Source organism: Gallinula chloropus (assembly GCF_964237585.1).
Source record: "Gallinula chloropus genome assembly, chromosome: 17".
In the NCBI taxonomy this organism is placed as follows: Eukaryota; Metazoa; Chordata; class Aves; order Gruiformes; family Rallidae; genus Gallinula; species Gallinula chloropus.
The window spans coordinates 2402420-2422964 of NC_140102.1; the positions used below are offsets into that span (position 1 = coordinate 2402420).

Here is a 20545-nt window from a genome sequence, read left to right on the forward strand (position 1 = left end):
AGGGTTAAACTTGGTCGATGGGCCGTGTTCTGCACAACGGGAATAGGGGTGTGTGTGGCTTTGTTTTGAGGTTTCTTTCCTTTCCACTCGTGATCCGCATCACTCGGAGCTGGTTCGTGGGTGAAGAGCAGCGTGCAAGCCGCACCGGGGCGTTGTGACACGGCCAAGGGACGCGTCGGTGGGCTGCGATGAGCAGAGGGGACGCTGCCTCTACACCTCCTGGGCCAAACACCAATCAGGGGCAGCCCGCAGCCCACCCACATCACGGGCTAGAGAACGATTCAACAAAAACTCAGCTAGAAAGAATGGCAGCGCAACTCCTGAGGACTCCTTCCCTCCTGACAGCCTCCCGGGACCGCGCCTGGCTGCGCGGCGGCGGGGGTACGCCGAGCAGCACCGCTTCCCGGGGCGGGAACCTCCTTACAGGTGCCCCTGTACCCCTCAGCTCCCCGTCACCAGGCGTTTCTCTCTGGCAGAGCCCCTCTTCAGCACGGCCGTGGCGGTGCTCTGCTCAGCCATACCTTCCTGACGGCTCTCGCCTGCTCTGACGCCGCCGGGGAGCTGAGCCGAGCCGAGCCGAGCCGAGAGAAGCGGAGCTGCCTGGCTGCGGCCTCGCAGCCGCCTCAGGACGGCAGCACAGGCGCCCCGCCCGCGCGGCCTCCCCGTGACGTCACTACCTAAGGCGGGGTCCCCCAAGAGGATGGTCGCTGCACATACCCGGCCTGCGCGGCGCCGCCGGGGCGCGGGGACATAGTCCCGTCCCCGCCCCTTTCTCCGCATGCGCGGGCCGTGGTTGCCGTGACATTGGGCGGGGCGGAGGGGCGGGGCTGCTGCCTCTCGTCCCGCGGAAGGAGAGCGGGGAGGTGGCGCGGCTCGTTCGTAGCGCCCGGCCGAACGGGGAGGGAGCGGGCGAGAGAGGGGGAGGCGGTCCCGGCGGCAGCGGTCCGGGCGGCCCTCAGCAGCGGGCGAGGAGCAGCCGGGGAAGCCTCGGGTAGGCGCCGAGCCGCCGCGGGGATGAAGGACCGGCTGGCCGACTTGGCAGAGGTGAGGGCGGGGGCTCGGCGCGGGTCGGGAGCGGCGTAGCCGGCGGGGGAGGCTCTCGGGGAAACGGGGCGCGGGCTGAGGCGGGGAAGTGAGGCGGGAGGGAGGAGACAAAAGCGGCGGCGGGTAGGGCGTAGGGGCGAAGGCCGTGCGGGCCGTCACCGCCGCCTGAGGTAACGGTCAGCGGCGGGACGGGGGATGTTCCGCCGCGGGCTCCGCGCCTCCGGCGCCTCGGCCGCGTCCCTGGGGGCAGGGAGGCCTCCGGCTGCCTCACGCTGTTTGCCAGCTCCCTTCTCGGGGAGGGGGGCGGTTTCCTCCCCAGAGCCGGGGAGGCGCGTCGGAGCCTGGGCAGCTGGCAGCGAAGTTGAAGCTGCCCCGGTTTTTGTCGATCACCTTCCCCGTTTCCTCTTGACCTCCAGCGCCTTGCGAGCGTTCGCGTTTTGAATGGCAGATAAACCAGATAATAAGTTGTGTTTCCAGCTGCCCGTGGGGTGGTGGGGTAGGTCTCTCTGCCCGGGAGCTGGTTTGAGTAGGAACGCGCCCATAAAGCCATCATCTGCGGGTTTTATTTCTCGTGTGTTTACAAAATGGTAGCTGGTTATGTTTATAGACTCTTTTCCTTTCCCTTATTTGTGCTTTGGAAGCAGTATCCTAAAAAAAGAAGGGCAAGCTGAAGGGAGGTACTGTCATGTCTGTTTTCAACAGGATATGGCTTGGTTAAAATAAAAGGATATTTGACTTTTTTCCCCCCCTCTGAAAAAAAAAGTGGAAATAGAGAACACAGGAGTTCCTGTGATAGTTCTGGGACTCCACATCCATGTTGGTGTTGGCATGAGGGTTTGGGGCTCTTCCATCATGATATTAAGTTCGTGTCTTCTGAATCACAAAACACATCTTGGAAGCTCTGTCTCTGAAGTGATGGGATTACCAGGCTCTTTGTCTTCCTCTCCACAAGGATGAATTGCCATCTGACAGGTTTCCCAATGGTTAGGTTGTAGTATGTTTATCAGGAAGGATGCTTCAGTCATGCCAAAGAAATGTGTAATTTCTTTCAGGTATACTTCTTCCCTTTCCCTATTCCTAAACGTGTCCAGGTAGTGCCAAATTTCAGTAGTGGTGCGTGCTTCTCAGAAGGAGGAAGCAGCAAACAGTGATGGTATTTACCTTTTAATTTATAGTCCTAAGCATAGAGATTTCATGTGGACTGGGAGGAAGCAGCAGTGGTCTGTTGTACGGTTTTAATTGTAAAACAAGCAAAACCAAACCTTACCTCCCCCCTCAGATAGAGCTAAAAGTTCTTAAAGTGACTGCATGTAGGTGACTTTAAGCTTGTTGTAGTAGTTAAGATCTGAAAATGTTACTGTACTGCAACAAGCTACTTGAACTGAGAAGTTACTGCAGCAAGCTTCTACTTGTAATACAAAGGTCATTATTTCTGTAGTACTTTCTATGTTCATCAGCATGGTTTTCACTGGCTATAGAATTAACAAATACTTTAGAGACTTAATCAAATAAAGGTAGAAGTTATTGAAGATCCCATCTACACTATCATGTGAAAGCATGTAGTTGGCATGAAGTTCTGCAAAGTTGCATACCTGAGGGAGATGGCTTTTGTAGGAAAACCTAGTTCCACGAGTTCCCAGTGAAAATTAATGACTTCCACTTATATTCTTACCTGAAATACCACAAAGTACCATTTTGAGAAGCAGTTTCTCTTTACTCGTATACATGTGTTGAACAGTGCTCCTTGGTCACACCTGGAGAAGATTGCTTTAAAAAGGAATAAGTAATCCAAAGAAATAATACATTGAACATTTATTTGCCTAATTTCCGAACTGTTTCAGTTTGACAGTGTAGTTCCGTTGTGTTTTGTTTGGCTAAGTCGTTAAGTGAAGAGCTTATATTTTGTGGTTTCTGAATAAGCCTGGGCCTGCCGCATCTTAAGGAATGCCTTGTCTTGATAGAACAATGTCATTGTGTGTTAATTTGACTGTACCTTACCCCTAAATTCCATCCACCCTATTTCCTGCAAAGACCCTCTGTGGTACACAAGTAGCTTAAGAGATCCTAATGCTTTAGCCAGTCGACACAGACCCATTTTATCTAAATATAAATTTAAATTTCTATGTCCTCCTGGGGGTGTTTGGATTTCATTTGATAGCAAGCAAGCTGTTTTCTCAGCTAAAGCTGCAACATTTTTTAGATTTTCCTTTATATTTACAAAGAAGAGGGAGAACTGTTACTTATCAGTATTTAGGGCCATTAAGATAAAATTATAAGAAGTTTATGATACTTCTGTTAATACACTGTGTTTAGGCAGTTGAGCAGGGCTCGAGTGGCTGCTGGAAAAAGGGCTTGCTGAAGGCGTGCAGATTATAGAGCCTTCAGATAATGCTGCTTCCTCTTGTTTTCTAGCTAGAGAAAGTCTTGTGAAGTACATGCTTTTTCTGAAGATAACAACAGTAATTGTGTATGCCTGCTTCTTGGGGATTGTTTGAATGTCATCTCTAAATTACTCTAAGGAGGCTGAAATGGGCTTGCTTCAGCTGCTTGAGTTTGTCCTTTGATTTTGTTAATCGGACAATTGGTCAAATCCTAGGCTGGATTTAGTTATTTTGAGGATAAATGAGTGTATGATTAAAAGATTAATAAAAGGTTCTCTCTCATCCAATGTGCTGTTTTCAGCAGTAGTTTTTAGTACATACTATGGTAAAAAACCAAACCAAAAACCCAACAGATTAACTATGTAGTAATGGTTGTGTAAAATATTCTCCCATCTTAAAATGAGTTGTAGGATCTGTGTTCAGACACTCAGCTCAGCACATTGAGCTAGTATCAGGTATTGAAACCAGATGTGCTCTTAAACATCTGTTAACAAAAAAATTTGAATGAGTTTTATTGTTAAAACATTTAAGAAAGAGGTAAGATGTAAGCCACTTTATTGGGTGGTACAGAAAAAATGCAGAAGGATCCTTTCCAGGAGGAGGAAAACATTACCAAGCTGTTTTCCTTACATTAGTCTGTGTTTGAACTTGGAATTTTTGGAAGATGAGCTTTGTTTTCCATGTCCTAACAGTGTCATTTCTTGTAGTTGCTTACCATACAGTTTTTCTGCTTGTACAATAGTGCTACTAGGTGTATGTTAATGATTGACCTGCCAGAGCTGCCTGACAGAACTCTGGCCACTCTGGTAAAAAGGAATTACTTGACACACTGCTGCTATAAGGCAAAACTGTGTAACCCGCTCCTTGGGGATGGTGATGACCAGTTGGTACCATTGCAGCCTGCCAGGGGTGATCTGGGCCAAGCAGTAACTAACTTAGATTGGAATTTCAAGGGCAAGCAATAAGGATGGTTTTAGGTCAGAAGGTGTTTTCAGTTTCAAAAGTTGAGTAATTAATTTGGTAAAACATGGCAAGCTAGGCTTATTGTTTATATGGTGCAGGTGTTAGAGGTTGGTAAAGCATCAGGACAGCTCCTACTTGGAGTTGAGAAATACTTTCTGAATATCTGGATTCTGTCATATAAGCCAACTTTTGAGGGAACTTGATATCTTTTATAAATCTATGATTGTTTATGGAGTTGTCTGACCAGACTTGCAGTCCCAAGGTCACGCTCTGAGCTGCAAACAGATTTCATTAGGTTGCTCTTGGTGTTGGCATGAAACTTTGATTTCTATCAGGTTTTTTTTTTGTGACAGTGCTTATACTGAGAAGGTAAAGTCTGGAGGAAACTGTATGTTTCTGCTAAAGCTGATGACAGATGTGAGTTCTTGGTTGAATTGTGTGATTGCCAAAAGAAGGTGCATCACTGAAGTTGAAGAGAGTTATCATGTAAGCTGTATGTGATGATACAGTTAGGTCAGTGGTGATTCAAGAATGTAGAGCATAGAGGTTGACAGGTCATGAGGTGTTTTCTTAAGTGCTGATGTTCAAGGTGGGCTGCCCATAAATCCTCCAACAAACTGTAGACAGGAAATTTATCTGTCACTTGGTGTCATTGCAAACAAATGTGAAAGTGAAATGAAGGTGGGATGGACTGCAGGGAGGGTGATGGTGATTGCTTCCTTCCAGCCCAGCAGTCACAGACAAGACTTCTGAGGGAGATTTTTTTGGTACCTTTCATTTGTTGAAGATTCACTCAGGTGTTTAATGTTTCATCGAGATCTTCTGACCAAACTGAAAGCTGACATGTGGAGTTTCTTAGCCGATAGCATTTTTGTTATTTTTAGTGCAATTAATTAAATACAGGATGTGACTATAAACAATTAGAAAGATTATTTGCACAGTAAATATAAGCAGGTGGTCATCTTTTATGTAGGTAATGAAATTATGTTTTTCAAGTGTAGCTTATTCTTAAATGTCAACTTAAAACTGGTACCTTTATAGTAGGGCAGTCTCTAGTATGGGTAAGAGTTGGGTAACTTCATTTGGCACAGACTTCCTTGGTCATTTGTATTAAGCAAGACTGTTAATTGATTACAGTCCCTGAGGACAGGTTCTTTAATACCAAGTTCTAGCACTCCTCTTTGCAAAATGAGTAACTAGAAAAAGCCTGTGATGACATCCAGCACTATGAGTGATTGAAGGGTGGTCTGGGAGAGCAATAACATCTAAATTCTGTAATTTCAGTTGAGGCATTGTGGTTCCCCTGACCATAAAAAGCAGATGATTTCTGACAAAAGTATTCCCTGAATTTGCAGGAAAGGAACTGTCACAAAGCAAAACTTCTCTTGAAGATTTTGATGCATGTAGCATCAACTATAACATTTTTTATTAGATAGTAGCAGCTTTTGACATTGGATTAAATTGCTGGATTGTTATGCAAATAATAATGTATCTCCTAATTTAATAAAACCAGAAACAAAGGGATTATTGGGTAATAGGTTCAAGGGTTAGGAGCAGAAAGTGGGTGTTAGAAGGTCAGAGGCAGAGGGACTTGTGAGAAAAGTTTTGCATGTGAAAATCCCTTCGTGTTACTAGTCCTGTATTTTTTTTTCTAACAGATAATTCATGATTTGATGGTAGAAGAAGAATTTTGTTCTAATTTTGATTCGATGCAGTTCAAGCATCCTGTGCTCTACAGAGGGAACTAGAGAATGAGAAAGCTGGAATTCTGCCTTTATGATGAACAGTAGTTCTCTGTTTGCCTCTGACAAAACTTGAGTCTCAGTTAGTGTCAAGATCCATATGTTCTGTTGGGCTGGCTCAAGGGTTAGGGAAGTGGGATGCAGTGAATGTATTGGGCTCTGCCCTGCAGATCATCTCTGGAGAGCCTGTCAGCTTGAGCTCCTGCCTCCCTGGCTGCTGCTGTACGGCTTTATCAATTATGGAATGCATGTGTGGGTTAGTGTAGCATAGTGACGTCTGCACTGGTGTGGCATGGCAGCCTTGAAAGCACCCAAGGGCAAAACTAGTGAGATGTTGATAGCTTTTTGTTCTAGCTTTCATTAGATGTGTAGCTGTTGCATCACAAGTCAGTCATCAGCACCCCTGGTAGTATCTTTGAGAGGGTTTGATTTTACCGCCTCAGTAAACAGAACATTATTTTCAGTTTGTGTGTGACTCACTGAGGAAGTGTCCTTATCCTGTGAGAGAACTTTTATAGGCCAAGTTGTATCTTAGTAACTTTTATGTCAGGTAATGAAACCTGTGACATCACTTACAGACTGGTTCTGTCCTGAAGCAGTTTACAGAGAAGCCCGTGGCTTAGCATTTGCAGCTCTGTGGTTGTCAGGTGACTTTCTCTGACCTCTCTGTGTGTTTGTTTTTAGATTACAGTCCTCAGAAAAGGGGAACTTCACTTAATTTTTTTGACTTTGCAGACTATTGACAGAGAAGTGCATGTGGTAGCAAGGTGGAAGAAGCTGTTCTTTCAGAACAGTATCCTGAGTCTTACTCAGGGATGTGGAGTCTCCTTCTCTGGAGATATTCCAAGACCCATCTGGATGCCAACCTGTGTGACCTGTCCTAGAGACCCTGCTTTGGCATGGGGTTGGACACGATGACCTCTGGAGATACCTTCCAACCCCTACAATCCTCTGACTGTGATACTGTTTTGTTGTCTTTTGCAGTGTAAAGGAAATGAAGATGGGGAGACAGTTATTGTTGAAAAAGACCATTTTATGGATGACTTTTTCCAACAGGTAAAATGATAATTTTCACTGTGCCTTACAGGCTTACACTTTTCCCTCTGTGCCTTTTAATTTCTGTAATTAGTTTTAACAAAGTATCTAAACCCATAGTGCTATTCCAAATCAAGCCTCAGTAAGGCTTTTGTTTGTTTATTTCAGGGTATTTTCTGTCTTTACTGTGTAGAAGTGTTTTTAACTCCCTAATGACAAGTAATTTGCTTAAAGAATTCTAAAATCTTTATTTTTTATTAAGAATAGTAGCACCTATGTTTTTGGCCACACATAATATATTTGCTATTACTATATTTTTCCATAAATTAAATATGCAAGCTGTTTAAATGTCAGCATTTCTGCTGGGATTCCAATTGCAAATGTTGCAATGAAATACTTGGGGTTTTTTTAAAACAATTTGGGGAGTGGGTATTGTTTGGGCCTCTTTATTTTTCCCTGGATTATTCTAATGTTTTCATTGCCATATTTCTCCTCTTCTAGGTTGAGGAAATTAGAAATAATATAGCAAAAATAGCACAAAATGTGGAAGAAGTGAAGAAACAGCACAGCATTATCCTGTCAGCACCAAATCCCGAAGGAAGTAAGTATCACTTTTCTCTCAGATTTCAGATATCTGTGGCTAGATACTCTGAAATAATTTGGGGGGGGGGGGGGGGAGTTTAGCGATGTATAGGTAACAAATTCATGTGTTCAGAATGCAAAATGTAACACAAATTATTTCAATGTTTCTATATTTAACACTGAATTAGCATTTTCATATGCTGATTTTTAACTGTTTTAAGTCTCATTAGAATGAATACATTTGTTGCATCATCCAAACCTTTGCTAGATCAAAACTCAGTTTGATGTGGTATCTTGGAGTTGATTGTGTCTTCAGAAACTTAGAAGCTACTTAAATTTCTTCTAATTTGGGAAAATATTGAAGTTGTCAACTGAGGCTCATGCAGCAGACCTGTCATCTTTTTTTTTTTTCTTCTTCAGTGGGGGCATGGTCCTGTTTGACACTAACACCACAGCTTTAGTGGTAGTGAGAGTGCCATGCTGGAGCTCTGCGTACAGGGTCTGTCAGTCCAGAGCTGACAGGGAAGATGTGCTTTCTGAGAAGAGAACTCTAAAGTTTAGGGACTTACCCAGAAACACAGAACCTCCTCGGTTCTCAACACTGCTTAGTTGAAGGCATGCCTGGGTTTGTGGGCAGGGCTTAAAGAAAGGGGAAGGAGAGAGACTAAGATATTTTGGGGGGATGTTGCAATGGGAGCTTCACGCTTATCTTGTTGGTGACAACTGAACTGTGGGCTTTTGTTTTTATTCTTCCCCCTATTTTTCTTTGTTCATCAATGGGCATATGTTAGTATTTTTAGAAATGGTTTTGCAGACTGCTTTTTGTCTTAAGAACTTGTATGCAGTCAATCTCAGATTTAATAAGGGTTCATCCCATGTTCAAAGTCTGTGGTCTCATCTCATTTATCAGCTTGTGTTTGTGCTAAGAATTGTGCTCAGTAATGCATCTGATTTGTGCAGGAACGTGGCATTGCTCATGTGGATCTAGTGTCTTCCGTAAACCCCTCAACAGAGATCTAGCAGGTTCTTTGTGGATACTCTGCTTAGTATTCTTCAAAACATCAAAGTAGTGTATGGTACAGTCATGTTCATAAGGTTAAAAGCAATGAGCCTGTGAAAACACAGAACTAAAAGAAGAGAGATATCTGTACTTTCACTTGATAGGCTTCAGGGAACTTACATTTTGACCAGCAAATGAATAGTACCCTGAAGTGTTACATTGAGAAAGAAGGTGAACTACGTTATCACGTACTTTAGTGGGTGATTTGGTAATTTCCCAAGTGTAAAGGCCTGTCATAAGGAGCAGGAATCTGATGCGCTGTTCTGTAAATTGCATTTAAAGTACTTAAAAGTACAGTAAACTGTACTGAATACAGCTATGAGATTGCAAAGTAGAGTTGTAGATTGTGGCTTACTGCTGTCAATCATTAACAATTCTAAAAGTATATATATATATTTTTTACAGGAACAAAGGAAGAACTTGAAGAATTAAATGAGGAAATAAAGAAGATCGCTAATAAAATCCGAGCGAGGTTAAAGGGTAAGCTGTGAGGATCAGCAGAACTGCTGTTGCTGGTAATGATTCAGGGTGGTGTTAAAAATTTAATGCATTGCAGCTGAACTTCTCAACTTTACAAGTTGTATTATGCATGCATCAATTGGGTTGGACAGCACTTAGGAAAAACAAAACCACGAACCACTTCCCTGCCAACTGCTGTGTAGCCCATGTCAGTAACAGTATCATTCTCTGCTTCACTCCTTCACGTCAAGCTTCACTGCTGATAAATACCCTGTCTCAGTGCAACCTCATTTGTGGAACAGGGCAAAGACCTTGCTTGCTTGCTTTCAAAAACAGCATAGAACATTGCAATGCAAAGTAATTCCTCTATAGAAGTATATTCTGCAACTGAAAATGACATTATTCAAAGTGTGTGTGTATATATTGACATATTACTGCCATCTCTCTTCTCTGCCTGAAATGTTAAACATGTCTATGGGGAGCTTGTATCGGGGGGGAGAAAAGACATAATTAATAGTATTTACAAAGTTACTGAGCTATGCTATTAAATAATTGACTGAGCAGTGACTCATAATGTTCTTGTGTTCTTAGCTATTGAACAAAGCTTTGATCAGGGTGAAAATGCTAATCGGACATCAGTGGACCTCAGGATAAGGAAAACACAGGTACGATCACCTACTAAGTTTAAAGAAAACAAAGAGATTCTAGTGAACCAGAGAGTAAGTTTCACTTGTCTGAAACAGTTTCAGAACTTGATGTTCTGTTTTGTTGGAATGTCACTACCACTTTCAGTTGTTGTACAGTAGTACTTGCTGTGTGAAATAAATAACTGTTTTTCTTCCCCGTTTTTAAATCCCCCAAACCCAGCATTCTGTGTTAGCTCACAAGTTTGTGGAGGTCATGACAGAATACAATGAGACCCAAACACTGTTCCGAGAGCGCAGCAAAGGTCGGATACAGAGGCAATTAGAGATAAGTAAGTGACCTCAAATATGCTTTCTTAAAAAGATGAAATGTGGTGTTAGTACCTCCCTTCCTTCTTAAAGATGGTATGAAGTGTCATACAACTTGGAGATCTTGAAGTATGTGAGGGGAGAAAAGTAATTTTATTGAGTGGCACTGAACAGCTGTCAAGAAAATAGAGAAAACTCACTAGTTGATTTATGTAGAAAATTAGGAAAGGAAAGACCTTTTATTTCATTTATTTTCAATGCTGCATCTTTAAACAAAACATTAAGAAAAGCTGCGTTCTAAAGATGGCAAGTGTTATTAAAAGCCTTTCCAAAATTAACATGCTAAACAGGACAACTCTTCCTGTGCTATTTTTGTCAATAACATTTGTTAAATTCAGCTGACATAAAATCAGCTCTGCACTCTAATCATTTGTTGACTGACTCACATTTGACTTTTCATCATTGATTATTAAGAGTATTCAGCAAGACACCTGTCACTACTCTGTACTACAGCATCAACCTCAAAGGTGGATGAAAATATTCAGAACATCTTGTACCTAAAAATAGCCTTTTTAATATCTCCTGTAAAAGCAAATCCCTGTAGTGCTGAAGTAGGACATACAAACAGAAAAGTTGGCCAACTACAAGAAGACTTCACTTTTTGTGTGCTTCTCAAGTTGTCAGCAGCTTCTCATGCTACAGTTCAGCAAGTTAAATCCTCCTTACCTGTATGTTTGAGAGGAGGAACTGTAATGCCTCAGGACGTGGACCTTCTAAGTCAGTGTTATGACCCAATTAGAGCCTTCAGTTTTTCTCTCAGTACTAAAAAATTTAAAGTCAGTTTTGCAGAATGCCTGGGACTTAATATCAGAAAGTAATACTCAGATTGTAACTTGCATCTGGTGCATAGAATTATAAATGCTATTACAGACATTCAACTTTCTTTACATGGGAAGAACAGAGAGGTGATGGGTAATTTTTAAAGCTGTACAGTAGAAATTGTTTCTGTGTGTTGTGTAACTTCAGTTTGCTTATATGTGAAATACTGAACAATGTTAATTGTTAGATGGGGTCCAAAAAGTAGAAGTGAAGGTATGTTATGGGCAATAATCTTCTTTGTGTGGGACACGAATATAATCAGGTGGTTACTTAATCAAATTTGCGTAGAGGTTTTTATTGCCCATTCAGCAGTGGGGAGCAAGTAAATTAGTTGCCAGTATGACACAGTTGAATAGGTAAATATTGATTGTTATTTAAGTACTCTGAATCTCAGGTTTATCCTTCTGAATAATGCTCCACTTAGCAAGGTTCGTATGTACATCATAAATGGTTCTAATCAAATCAAAGTCTTTGATTTGACAAAAAAACCCCTCAACCCCAATACACACAGACAAAAGCACCACCCAAGAGTTCTTTATTGTAGCTTTGCATCTCTAGCTGTTCTCTATTACTGGGTATCTTCCTGTTTTCCATGTGCAGAATGCAGTAAGCAATGGCTGAATGCTCCATTGCTGCATTGTGGAAAGTGCTCAACAGGAGAGTTTTCTAGAATTGTCATCCTTCTGGTATTGTACAGTTTGATGTTCTGTCCTGAACAAGTGATGTTATGTCAAGTGCTGTTTGTCTCCTAGCTGGAAAGACCACCACTGATGAGGAACTGGAAGAAATGTTAGAGAGTGGTAACCCATCAATTTTCACTTCTGATGTATGTATTTCTGCTCCAGTTATTTCTCTCTCTTTTTCTGCTGCTTCCACTATTGAGAAGTGTCTTGGCACATACTTAATTAACTTCTTTTGTTCTCCTGAAGATTATATCAGACTCTCAAATAACTAGGCAAGCTCTGAACGAAATTGAGTCCCGTCACAAGGATATTATGAAACTGGAAACCAGCATACGGGAGCTACATGAAATGTTCATGGACATGGCCATGTTTGTGGAGACTCAGGTAAAGGAACCAATTCAAACACTTTGACATAAGTGGGACTTTTTTTCTGCCTGCCTTCCTCTTGGAAATGTGCAGAAACAATTGCTTGTATTCAGATAATACAGTGATTGGTTTGGATTAGAACGTGTGGAAATTAATCACTGGAGGTTTTTTGTTTTAATGTACAGCCTAGATGTAGTTAGTATATGCTGTAAATAAGTAGGCATAAGCTTTCCTTTCAGTTGGTGTACTTAATATTTTCAACAGCATGCTTATATTGCAATATGATTGAACATGTCATGCATATTGAAGAAAGAACAACTCTGTGGGCTAATACATTGGGAATTTAGGATTCTCACAGCTATGCAATGGACTCCTGGGGTAGACTGAACTGCACTTAGCAAGGTTGTGTGCAACTAGTCCCTAATACAAAGGTGTGATTACTGCTGTAACTAACATGAATGTAAATGGATTGACAAGTAGTCTCATTCATAGTTTTTGTCTTGATATCTACCTAAACTTGTTCTATTTATAGTCTGTACATAAAAATTATGTAACAAAAATATTTTTAACTTTTGCTCTTAAAATTCCTTGATTTATGCAGGAAAGTGACAAGAATAAAGTTGAGGAAAGAAACATTCCTGAAAAGGACTTGTAAAATTGAGTTTTGTCCTAGAAGTCCTGTGTTGCTTTTATATTAAATTTATAGCCCAGGCAAAATGGTAGCAGTTTTCTTTTGAATTAAAAAATGAACAACAGTTACTTGTGCATCATTCTTTAATGCTTTGCTGTTTACTGCTGCTGATTATTTCTTCTGATGGACAGAAACACAGGTAATAGACTTCCTGTAATTTTTCACCAGCCCTCCATCTCATTACCAAATTTCATTCACCATAACTAATTTGAATTTATTATGTATTGATATTCCAAACCCTCCAAGTTGAGGAGCTTTTGAAGTTGCTATTTTATGTGTGTGTTTCTTTAGAACCTTATGTCTAAATAGTTAGTATCCTTTCCCCCTTACGGATTTCCAATCTCCTTAGTATGGCAGTTTTAGCTGTGGCTGTTAAGCATATGTCACATTCAAAGGTATGTTTTAAGATATTAAGTATTTGTTCTTGCAAAAGGGAGAATTGTGCTTGCTCTGCCCTGTTCCTGTTTGGTTAGCTCTTTGAGCCTTCCCTTCTCATGCCCTTTTTCGTTCACACACCAAAGGAAGAAGAAAAAGTCAGCTGCTTATATGTACATTATTTGCTTGTTTAAAAAAACTGTTGATGTTTGATAGCTGTTCTTCTCTGAGGTTTATTAAACAAGGACCCGTGGATTCCAATAATAACATTTTTCTTTAAAATTCCATTTTTAAGGGTGAAATGATCAACAACATAGAAAAGAACGTGATGAATGCATCAGATTACGTGGAACATGCAAAAGAAGAGACAAAAAAGGCAGTTAAATATCAAAGTAAAGCTCGAAGGGTATGCTACCTTTCTGTAATTGTGCCAGCCAGTATATTCATTTAGCACAGTATGAAGTGACCTTCACTTATAAGTTGATTTTTCTGTTGCTGTTGTGTTCAGTCCTTCAAGGCAGAATTAATATATGCATTTTACTTTTTTATAGTTGTGACCTTTAGAATAAGATTAGAAAGCACTGCTACCAATTAATATATGACAGGAGAAGATTTACCAAAGGATTTTACAAAGAAAAAAAAAGAAACAAAACAAGCAATCTGGAAGGAAGTGGGGCATTTCTAATGGGAATTAATTCTTTATAGTTAATACTAAAAATAGGTATTGCTAGTAGGAGGACAGAAACTTCTTGTACTACAAAAATGGATAAGCAATTCATGCACAGCTATGGCTGTGTTCACAGTTTCCACTTAAGCTGCTGTTACACTGCAAAAACCCCAAAAGAAGAGTTACTGTATTAAGAGATAATTTCACTGATGGGTCTTATGAACTACTACGACACCTTAAATTACTCACCCTCTAAATAAGCAGAAAGGTCGTGGTAAGCATGTCTGGATTTATAGCTATAAAATCACCATGTTTTAGCAGGAAAAATAAACTTGTTGCTTTTGCTGAAGGAGGCTTACTTTTTTTTTTTAGGATTCTATCCATAACTTTGTAGTTCTGTATCTCTCTTCCCATCACTGTAGTCGAGGACATACACTGGATAGACACTGAATAGAATTCAGTGTGTCTCTTTCCAGCCAAGTTCTGAATCTGAAATGAAACTATCAAGTAGTTTATTTTTGTATTTTTTAGCTGTATGGCTGCAGAATGACTGAAATGTTCTGATGTAATTTTGCCTTTTGGCGCTTTTCTGAGCGGTTTTTTGGCGATTTGGGTTTGAGGGAGTGAATGTATCTTTATATAGACACACACCAACATACGGGTAACGCATCTTTATACTTAAAACTATTAAGAGTCCAAAGAGCCCACTTAATGTATTTGTAAACAGTGATTTATTTTTTTAATCTTTGATCATTCTATAGGTAATTAATCATACTAATTTACCTGTAAACATTGTTTAAAATGGTTTATTCTTTGCATGCAGATAAGTTTATCTCAACTTGAGAATACTGCAGGCTTGAATAAAAATTTACCAGAATATTTTATAAGCTGGAAATAAATGCAGTTCTTGTTGTGCTTAATATTAAAATACCTTGTTTTTGACAGAAAATGTGGATAATTATCATTGTGTCATTGGTGTTGATTTCCATAATTGGTCTAATTATTGGCTTGTCTGTTGGTATTCGGTGATGCTTGGATAACCTCAGCATGCATGACTTCCTGCCAGTGTGGCAGTAAGTAACGAATGAACTAATTTTGCTCTTGTATTTTCTCTGGTAACTAGTGTTGTTCTACTAACCCTTAAAATCTGGGTGGTTCTGGGGGGGTTGGCACGAGGTGCCTTGGTGGCTCTTCTGTACCTCTGGGACTGTTTAAAACTGACTCATAGTGGTAAGCTGCTTCATCCACAGAACACTATCACCACCTCACACTTGTAAAGGCAGAAGGAAACGACCCAAAAAAATCAATTAGTGTTTCCTGCTCCTTTTGATTTACCTATTATTTAATAAACAAAATTCCTATCAGCAGATAATATGCACTGAGACACAGGGGATGCTAGTTACACTTGGGATTTCAAGTAGGATCTTCTCTGGTTTTAAGTAGAGTTTTTATAAAAGTAGATGTTTACAACCATGAATTGCTATTAGGTCTTGCAGAACATCCTAAAATTTCTTACTTCAACACTGTTAATACTAGGCTAAATGAAACAGTGGGAAGTAACAATGTATATTTAAAAGGAAGTCTGCAAAGATTGCAGCTGGAATTTTAGGACATAGATTTGAAAATTCTTTCACTCTTCAGCTTTTGACTGTACTAATCTACTTAAGATAACCCCTACCCAGGCTAAGTAGAAAACAGTCCAGTAGAAATGCACCTTTTTACAGCAGTGGCTTCAGTGCATGTATGAAGCACTATGAATGGCCTGTTTTTGTTCAGACACCTGACTCACTTCGCTGTACTAATACTCTTCTGGAGTGCTTGGTTCTGATGTTACCATTCTCCACAGCTTTGCTTTGCAGGCAGTTAACAGGACATACTGTATCATTGCTTATAGTCAGAAACACCTGACCTGAAGTTGGGCTCCCCTCCGTTTTGGGTTGGGTTTGGTTTTTCCCCCCTTGCAGCTCTCCTGAGCTGTTACCTACACGGTGTTTTTACTGATGTTTTATTGAATTCCACCAAGTGTACAGTTGTTAAGGTTTGAGCAGACCACAAATATTTATCCAAGGAGGGTGATAGTGAGTAGTGTTACTGTACTTAGACTTGACCTCAATAAGTAAACCTTCACTGTTGCATCTGTTTCTCTAGGTAATGGTATTTACAGAAGTTGGGTATGAGTAATAACAAGCATTCTGGGAACTGCAGAAATATTAACACAGATAGCTCTGTCTTGTAACTATGGTTACATGTATGTTAGAAAAGAAAGCCTAAGAAATGATAGCAGTGAGTATTCTGTAGAAAGAAAACCCAAACACTGAGATTAGGTATCAGTATTTAATATTTCTCTGTGGCTAGGCTGTATTTAAACAATTCTGGGTCTGACAGGGTGTTTCAATCTCAACTTTTCTTTCTTTTTTTCAGAAATTGATGTTCATTATTATATGTGTAACTGTATTGCTTGTGATACTTGGAATTATCCTAGCAACAACACTATGATAGCAAGCGCATTCCAAGAGTTACCAACCTCCAGAAACTCCAAACTAGATCTTCCCTAAAACCCAACCTCTGTAATAAATGATGCCTTACACTGTTCCCTGGTGATGACCTATGACTAATGGTTAAAAATGAAACAAAATCACGCTTAATGTTTACTCATAAATGAAGATGAGAATGTATTAGTGTATGTATGGATTTTCATCATAAACTATACATTTGTAAGACTGAAACTTGCTCTTAATTGTTTTAAACTAATGTAACTTAAGATTTTTTTTTTGTATCTCAGTGTTACAAACAGTTTAAATAGGGAGTTGAGAGACTTGAGTTTTGACTGTTTGGCTTTTTTTCCTATTGCTAATACAATTCTAAGCACGAATTTTAGTACTCCTCAGTGCTGCTTTTGTTAGCACTCTTGGGAACGTTTTTGAGATGTAGCCTTGCCATTAAGTGTATTAATTATTTAGTCACCTTAACCTTGTTAAGGTTTATACTAAGAAATATTTTCTCCAACAAGTGCTAAAATATTTTATCCTGAAAAGAATACTTATTTAACTGTCAGCCTATTGCATTACGTGAGAGGAAAAGAAACCCCACAACCTTTTTAACACTTTTCAGCTTTTTTTATTTCTTCTTTTCAATGTGACTAAGGTGAATTGCTTTAAATATTGCCTTTTATAATAAAAAAGTTAGTTATAACATTTCTGATAAAAGAATTTGAACCTGAGCAGATAACTTTACAAATAATTATGGTGCAAAAGTTCAGCCTTATTGTCCGTGTAAACATGATAAAAATTCCAGGTTTTCTCTCTAAAGCCAAGGTAGGATTCTTATTCAGTAGCCTGCAAACGCTGATGTGTGAATATAATATAGCACATGGGGATGAACTCCCTCAGAAGTCTGAAACATGATACAAACTAAGACACTGACTTGTTATGAAGTGTATGTGTTAATAACATGTATGAAGTGTTTTAGTAGCTATACCTGTTGTAATGCTAGCTTGCAAGACTTGAAAGCTGGACAGGCTTCACACATAACCAAATAACTGCATTTAATGTTACAGGTTATTTTTGTATTTTGTGTGTAAAATATTTGTAACTGATTTTTTGGCTTCTCATTGTTTAAGAATATCCATGTAGATATGTAGATATATTTACACTGTAAGAGAATTAGAGGAAAGTATAATGTGTGCCTTTTTAAAGACAGTCTAAAACTACATGTCAATGTTTCCAAATACTCAGCTATGATGTTTACTGCAGTAACTTGGGCCTGAGAGGTTAGAATCCTTAAATTTGTGTTTTGCTGATAGTGTCTGAGATCAAAGTTCCTCAGTAAACTGTAATTCAGTCGGATGTAATGAAATCCAGCGAAGTTTACAATTTATATAGTCTGTATGAATATTCCTGCTTTGGTGTCCAAATACACTGTGAATGTGCTGGAGCTATTCAGATGTCAAACATGGTTAAAACAAATATCATTGGTCTTTTTGCAAGTCAGCCATAAAGAAGTCGCTCAGAAAATTTCAGCTTCATTAATGAACAAATTGCTTTACCTCTGAGTCCAGAGCACTCACCCATGGTTGTGAGGACGTTTACATGCAAAGTAAGGAAAGATTGGTTGCCTCAGTACTTGTTCTAGGTAAAATATATTTTTATTCTATAGTTCTTCTAGATTTTTATCATTAAATATTATTTATACAGATAAACAAATTAGATTGGGGGAGGAAAATCAGTTCTGCTGTTTAACGGCTGATTATATAAAATGACCCCCAAATCCCATCATATTGAATTTTTTTATTTATAATGCAATAATTTACCAATAAAGATCAGAAATCGGATTAGGCCACTCCATACTTTGTACTTGTTTGTTATATAGCTGCCTCAATGAGTTTGTTTTAAAACAAAACAAGGGGTTTTCCCATCAACCTCTTTGTTCTGTTAACATTGGAAGGGAAGTAAATCTAACCTATGCACTAATAAATTTATCAAAGCAACTGTCTTGTGGCTATTTTTATATTCGTGATGTTACTGTGACCTTTGTGAATATTTCCAGTGAGTGCTTGAGGAAGGCTGGTATGTTTTTGCATGACATGTCACACAGCCTACATGCCTAAAGGTAATGTATTTCCTGAAACTTTACCCAAGAAGGTATAGAGATGATCCAAGTAAGTATAATTCTGAAGGTATTAATGGGATTTGTTAATTTAAACTGTGCCCATGAAATTCTAGTTTAATATTAAACTTGTTAAATGTGGGAATGTTTTTTAGTAAAAATATTAATGTATTCTCAGAAATTCCTCATCACAGTGCAGAATTAAAATATCTTCCTGCCACGGGGACTGGTGCTTCTCTCCTGGTGCCACTTCTCTGTCTCCTTCCTCCTCTGTATATCACACATGAGCCTTCCATACAGTCAGTGCCCTAGCAAGTGTGTGGTACTGCTGAGGGCAAGGTCGGTTGTGCCACTCTTGGTGCTTTGGTAGCAGTTTAACACCATGGGGATGTGCATGTGGGGCTAATACTGGAGCTCTGAGAAGTTGCGACTTGGCCAACCCCTGACTAAGGTAACTGATCTTAGTTTTTGTGGTATTGGGAAAATGGGATAGGAGTGGGAATGTTGAATTTAGAAACTATAAGGCAAACGAAGAAAATAAAACCTGAGCATAGGGAAAATGTTACATGGCTGTTCTGACAATTGTCTGTACAAGCAGTGTGCTCAGGCTGGTTGTAAGTGCAGGTCTGCTGCTCCTCCCAGGGCCGCCAAATCTGAGCATAAGGGGATTCAATAGGATAAACTGTTTGGAAAAATTATCTGTCTTCATTCTGCTTCTCTTTGCTCTCAAGTGTAAAATGCATCCCAGGCATTTCTAGGCAACGCGGGGTTTGTTTGTCACAGCACTGTGTGAGTTTTGATGAATAGGAGCCTCATAAATTCAGAAGACCAAGGGAAATGAGGGAGCTGCTGCTTATAAGGAAGGATTTTTTCTGTATATATATAAAAAAATGATACTATTTTTAAAAACCCACCTTTTTAAACAGTTGTGCCTAATGTGGTTATGAGAGAACAGTTTGGATGTGGGTTGTAGGGGTTGTTTTTTGGGGAAGGGAGGGGTGGGGAGTGTAAATGAGGGTTTAAAGACTTAGGTTACCTAACGTGGAACTTGCAGTGATGCATTCATCTGGCTGAAAATAACCGTGGCGGGCTCCCTGGTGCTGCAGGCAGTGGGGCAGCCTTTGCACCTGTGAATCAGCTCAGCCTTGCCCGTCACGTACAGTAACGCGGTGCCGATCCCAGCCTCTTTTAGCTGCCTCTGTCAAACATGCCAAATCCTTCTGCCAGTAGTAAAGCACTTGCAAATTGAGCGGTTTGGAATAATAAGGGCGGTTTATAAGCTCTTGTAACTAGGTTCTGAAGAACAAAAGTGCTTCTGGAATAAAGGGTTTTGCAAAGGGAAATAGATGGAAATGGTAAGTAATTGCAACTTCAGTGTGTTTATGTGCTGTGGAGGATTGCTTTTATTGGCTGCATTTGAGCCTGTTTTTAGGCATACGGGGGAAAGAAGGGTTTTGGTGTTCAACACTAGTTCTTAGAAAATAGCTTAGTTATGATAGAAATAGCTAATATTTGTGGGTTGGGAATAGAACAGGTTATTTTGCATAGAAAACTAAGATTTCTTGTATCTGTACTTTAGAGGAAGCATGAGACTCTTAAGGTCAGCCCATCTCAGGTACTGTCAGTTGAAAGAAAATGGAGCTGGACAACATTTAGCTACCACCGAGTGGGACTTAGGTTGGGGAATGTCAGAATGAATCTGGGCTGGGCAGAGGTGCCTTTATGTAACAGCTCCTTTTACAGTCCTTTTATGTAATCTACAGCAAATGGAGAAGCAGCTTCAATGCGTGTTTGACAAGGTGGTTTGGAAGTACCACACAGAACTGTGAACTTTCTGGGGTTCCAAGGCTTTTTACTTATTTTGAGTTCTGCTATTACATAATCTCCGTTGATGTTTCTAATGTTGGGCAAGCCTGTTAAGGGAATGAGATTGAAAATTCCTGAAATGAGATGTGGAGGCTTGTAGATGAGAAGGCATGCAGGAATGAACGTGTGTGTTGTAATCTTGTAAAAGAAATCACTGGCTGCTTTAAGCTGTTTCCTGAACTGTGACATAAGCC

General features: G+C 40.1%; 1 protein-coding gene across 3 annotated transcripts; it reads left to right on the forward strand.

Annotated features, from left to right (window-relative positions):
• Positions 1-868: 868 nt before the first annotated feature.
• Positions 869-18360, forward strand: STX2 (syntaxin 2; the record flags this gene model as incomplete). Of its 3 annotated transcripts, XM_084272196.1 has the most annotated exons (11): positions 869-1044; positions 7115-7186; positions 7667-7766; positions 9213-9287; positions 9858-9931; positions 10134-10242; positions 11851-11924; positions 12028-12165; positions 13509-13619; positions 14826-14874; positions 16302-18360. In XM_084272196.1, exons 1-11 carry the CDS (start codon positions 1015-1017, stop codon positions 16433-16435), a joined length of 966 nt encoding a protein of 321 aa, XP_084128322.1. In that variant the 5' UTR covers positions 869-1014. The 3 variants fall into 3 exon arrangements, with proteins under 3 accessions (XP_084128322.1, XP_084128321.1, XP_084128320.1); XM_084272195.1 differs by lacking the exon at positions 14826-14874; XM_084272194.1 differs by lacking the exon at positions 16302-18360 and having other exon boundaries at positions 14826-14909.
• Positions 18361-20545: the final 2185 nt, after the last annotated feature.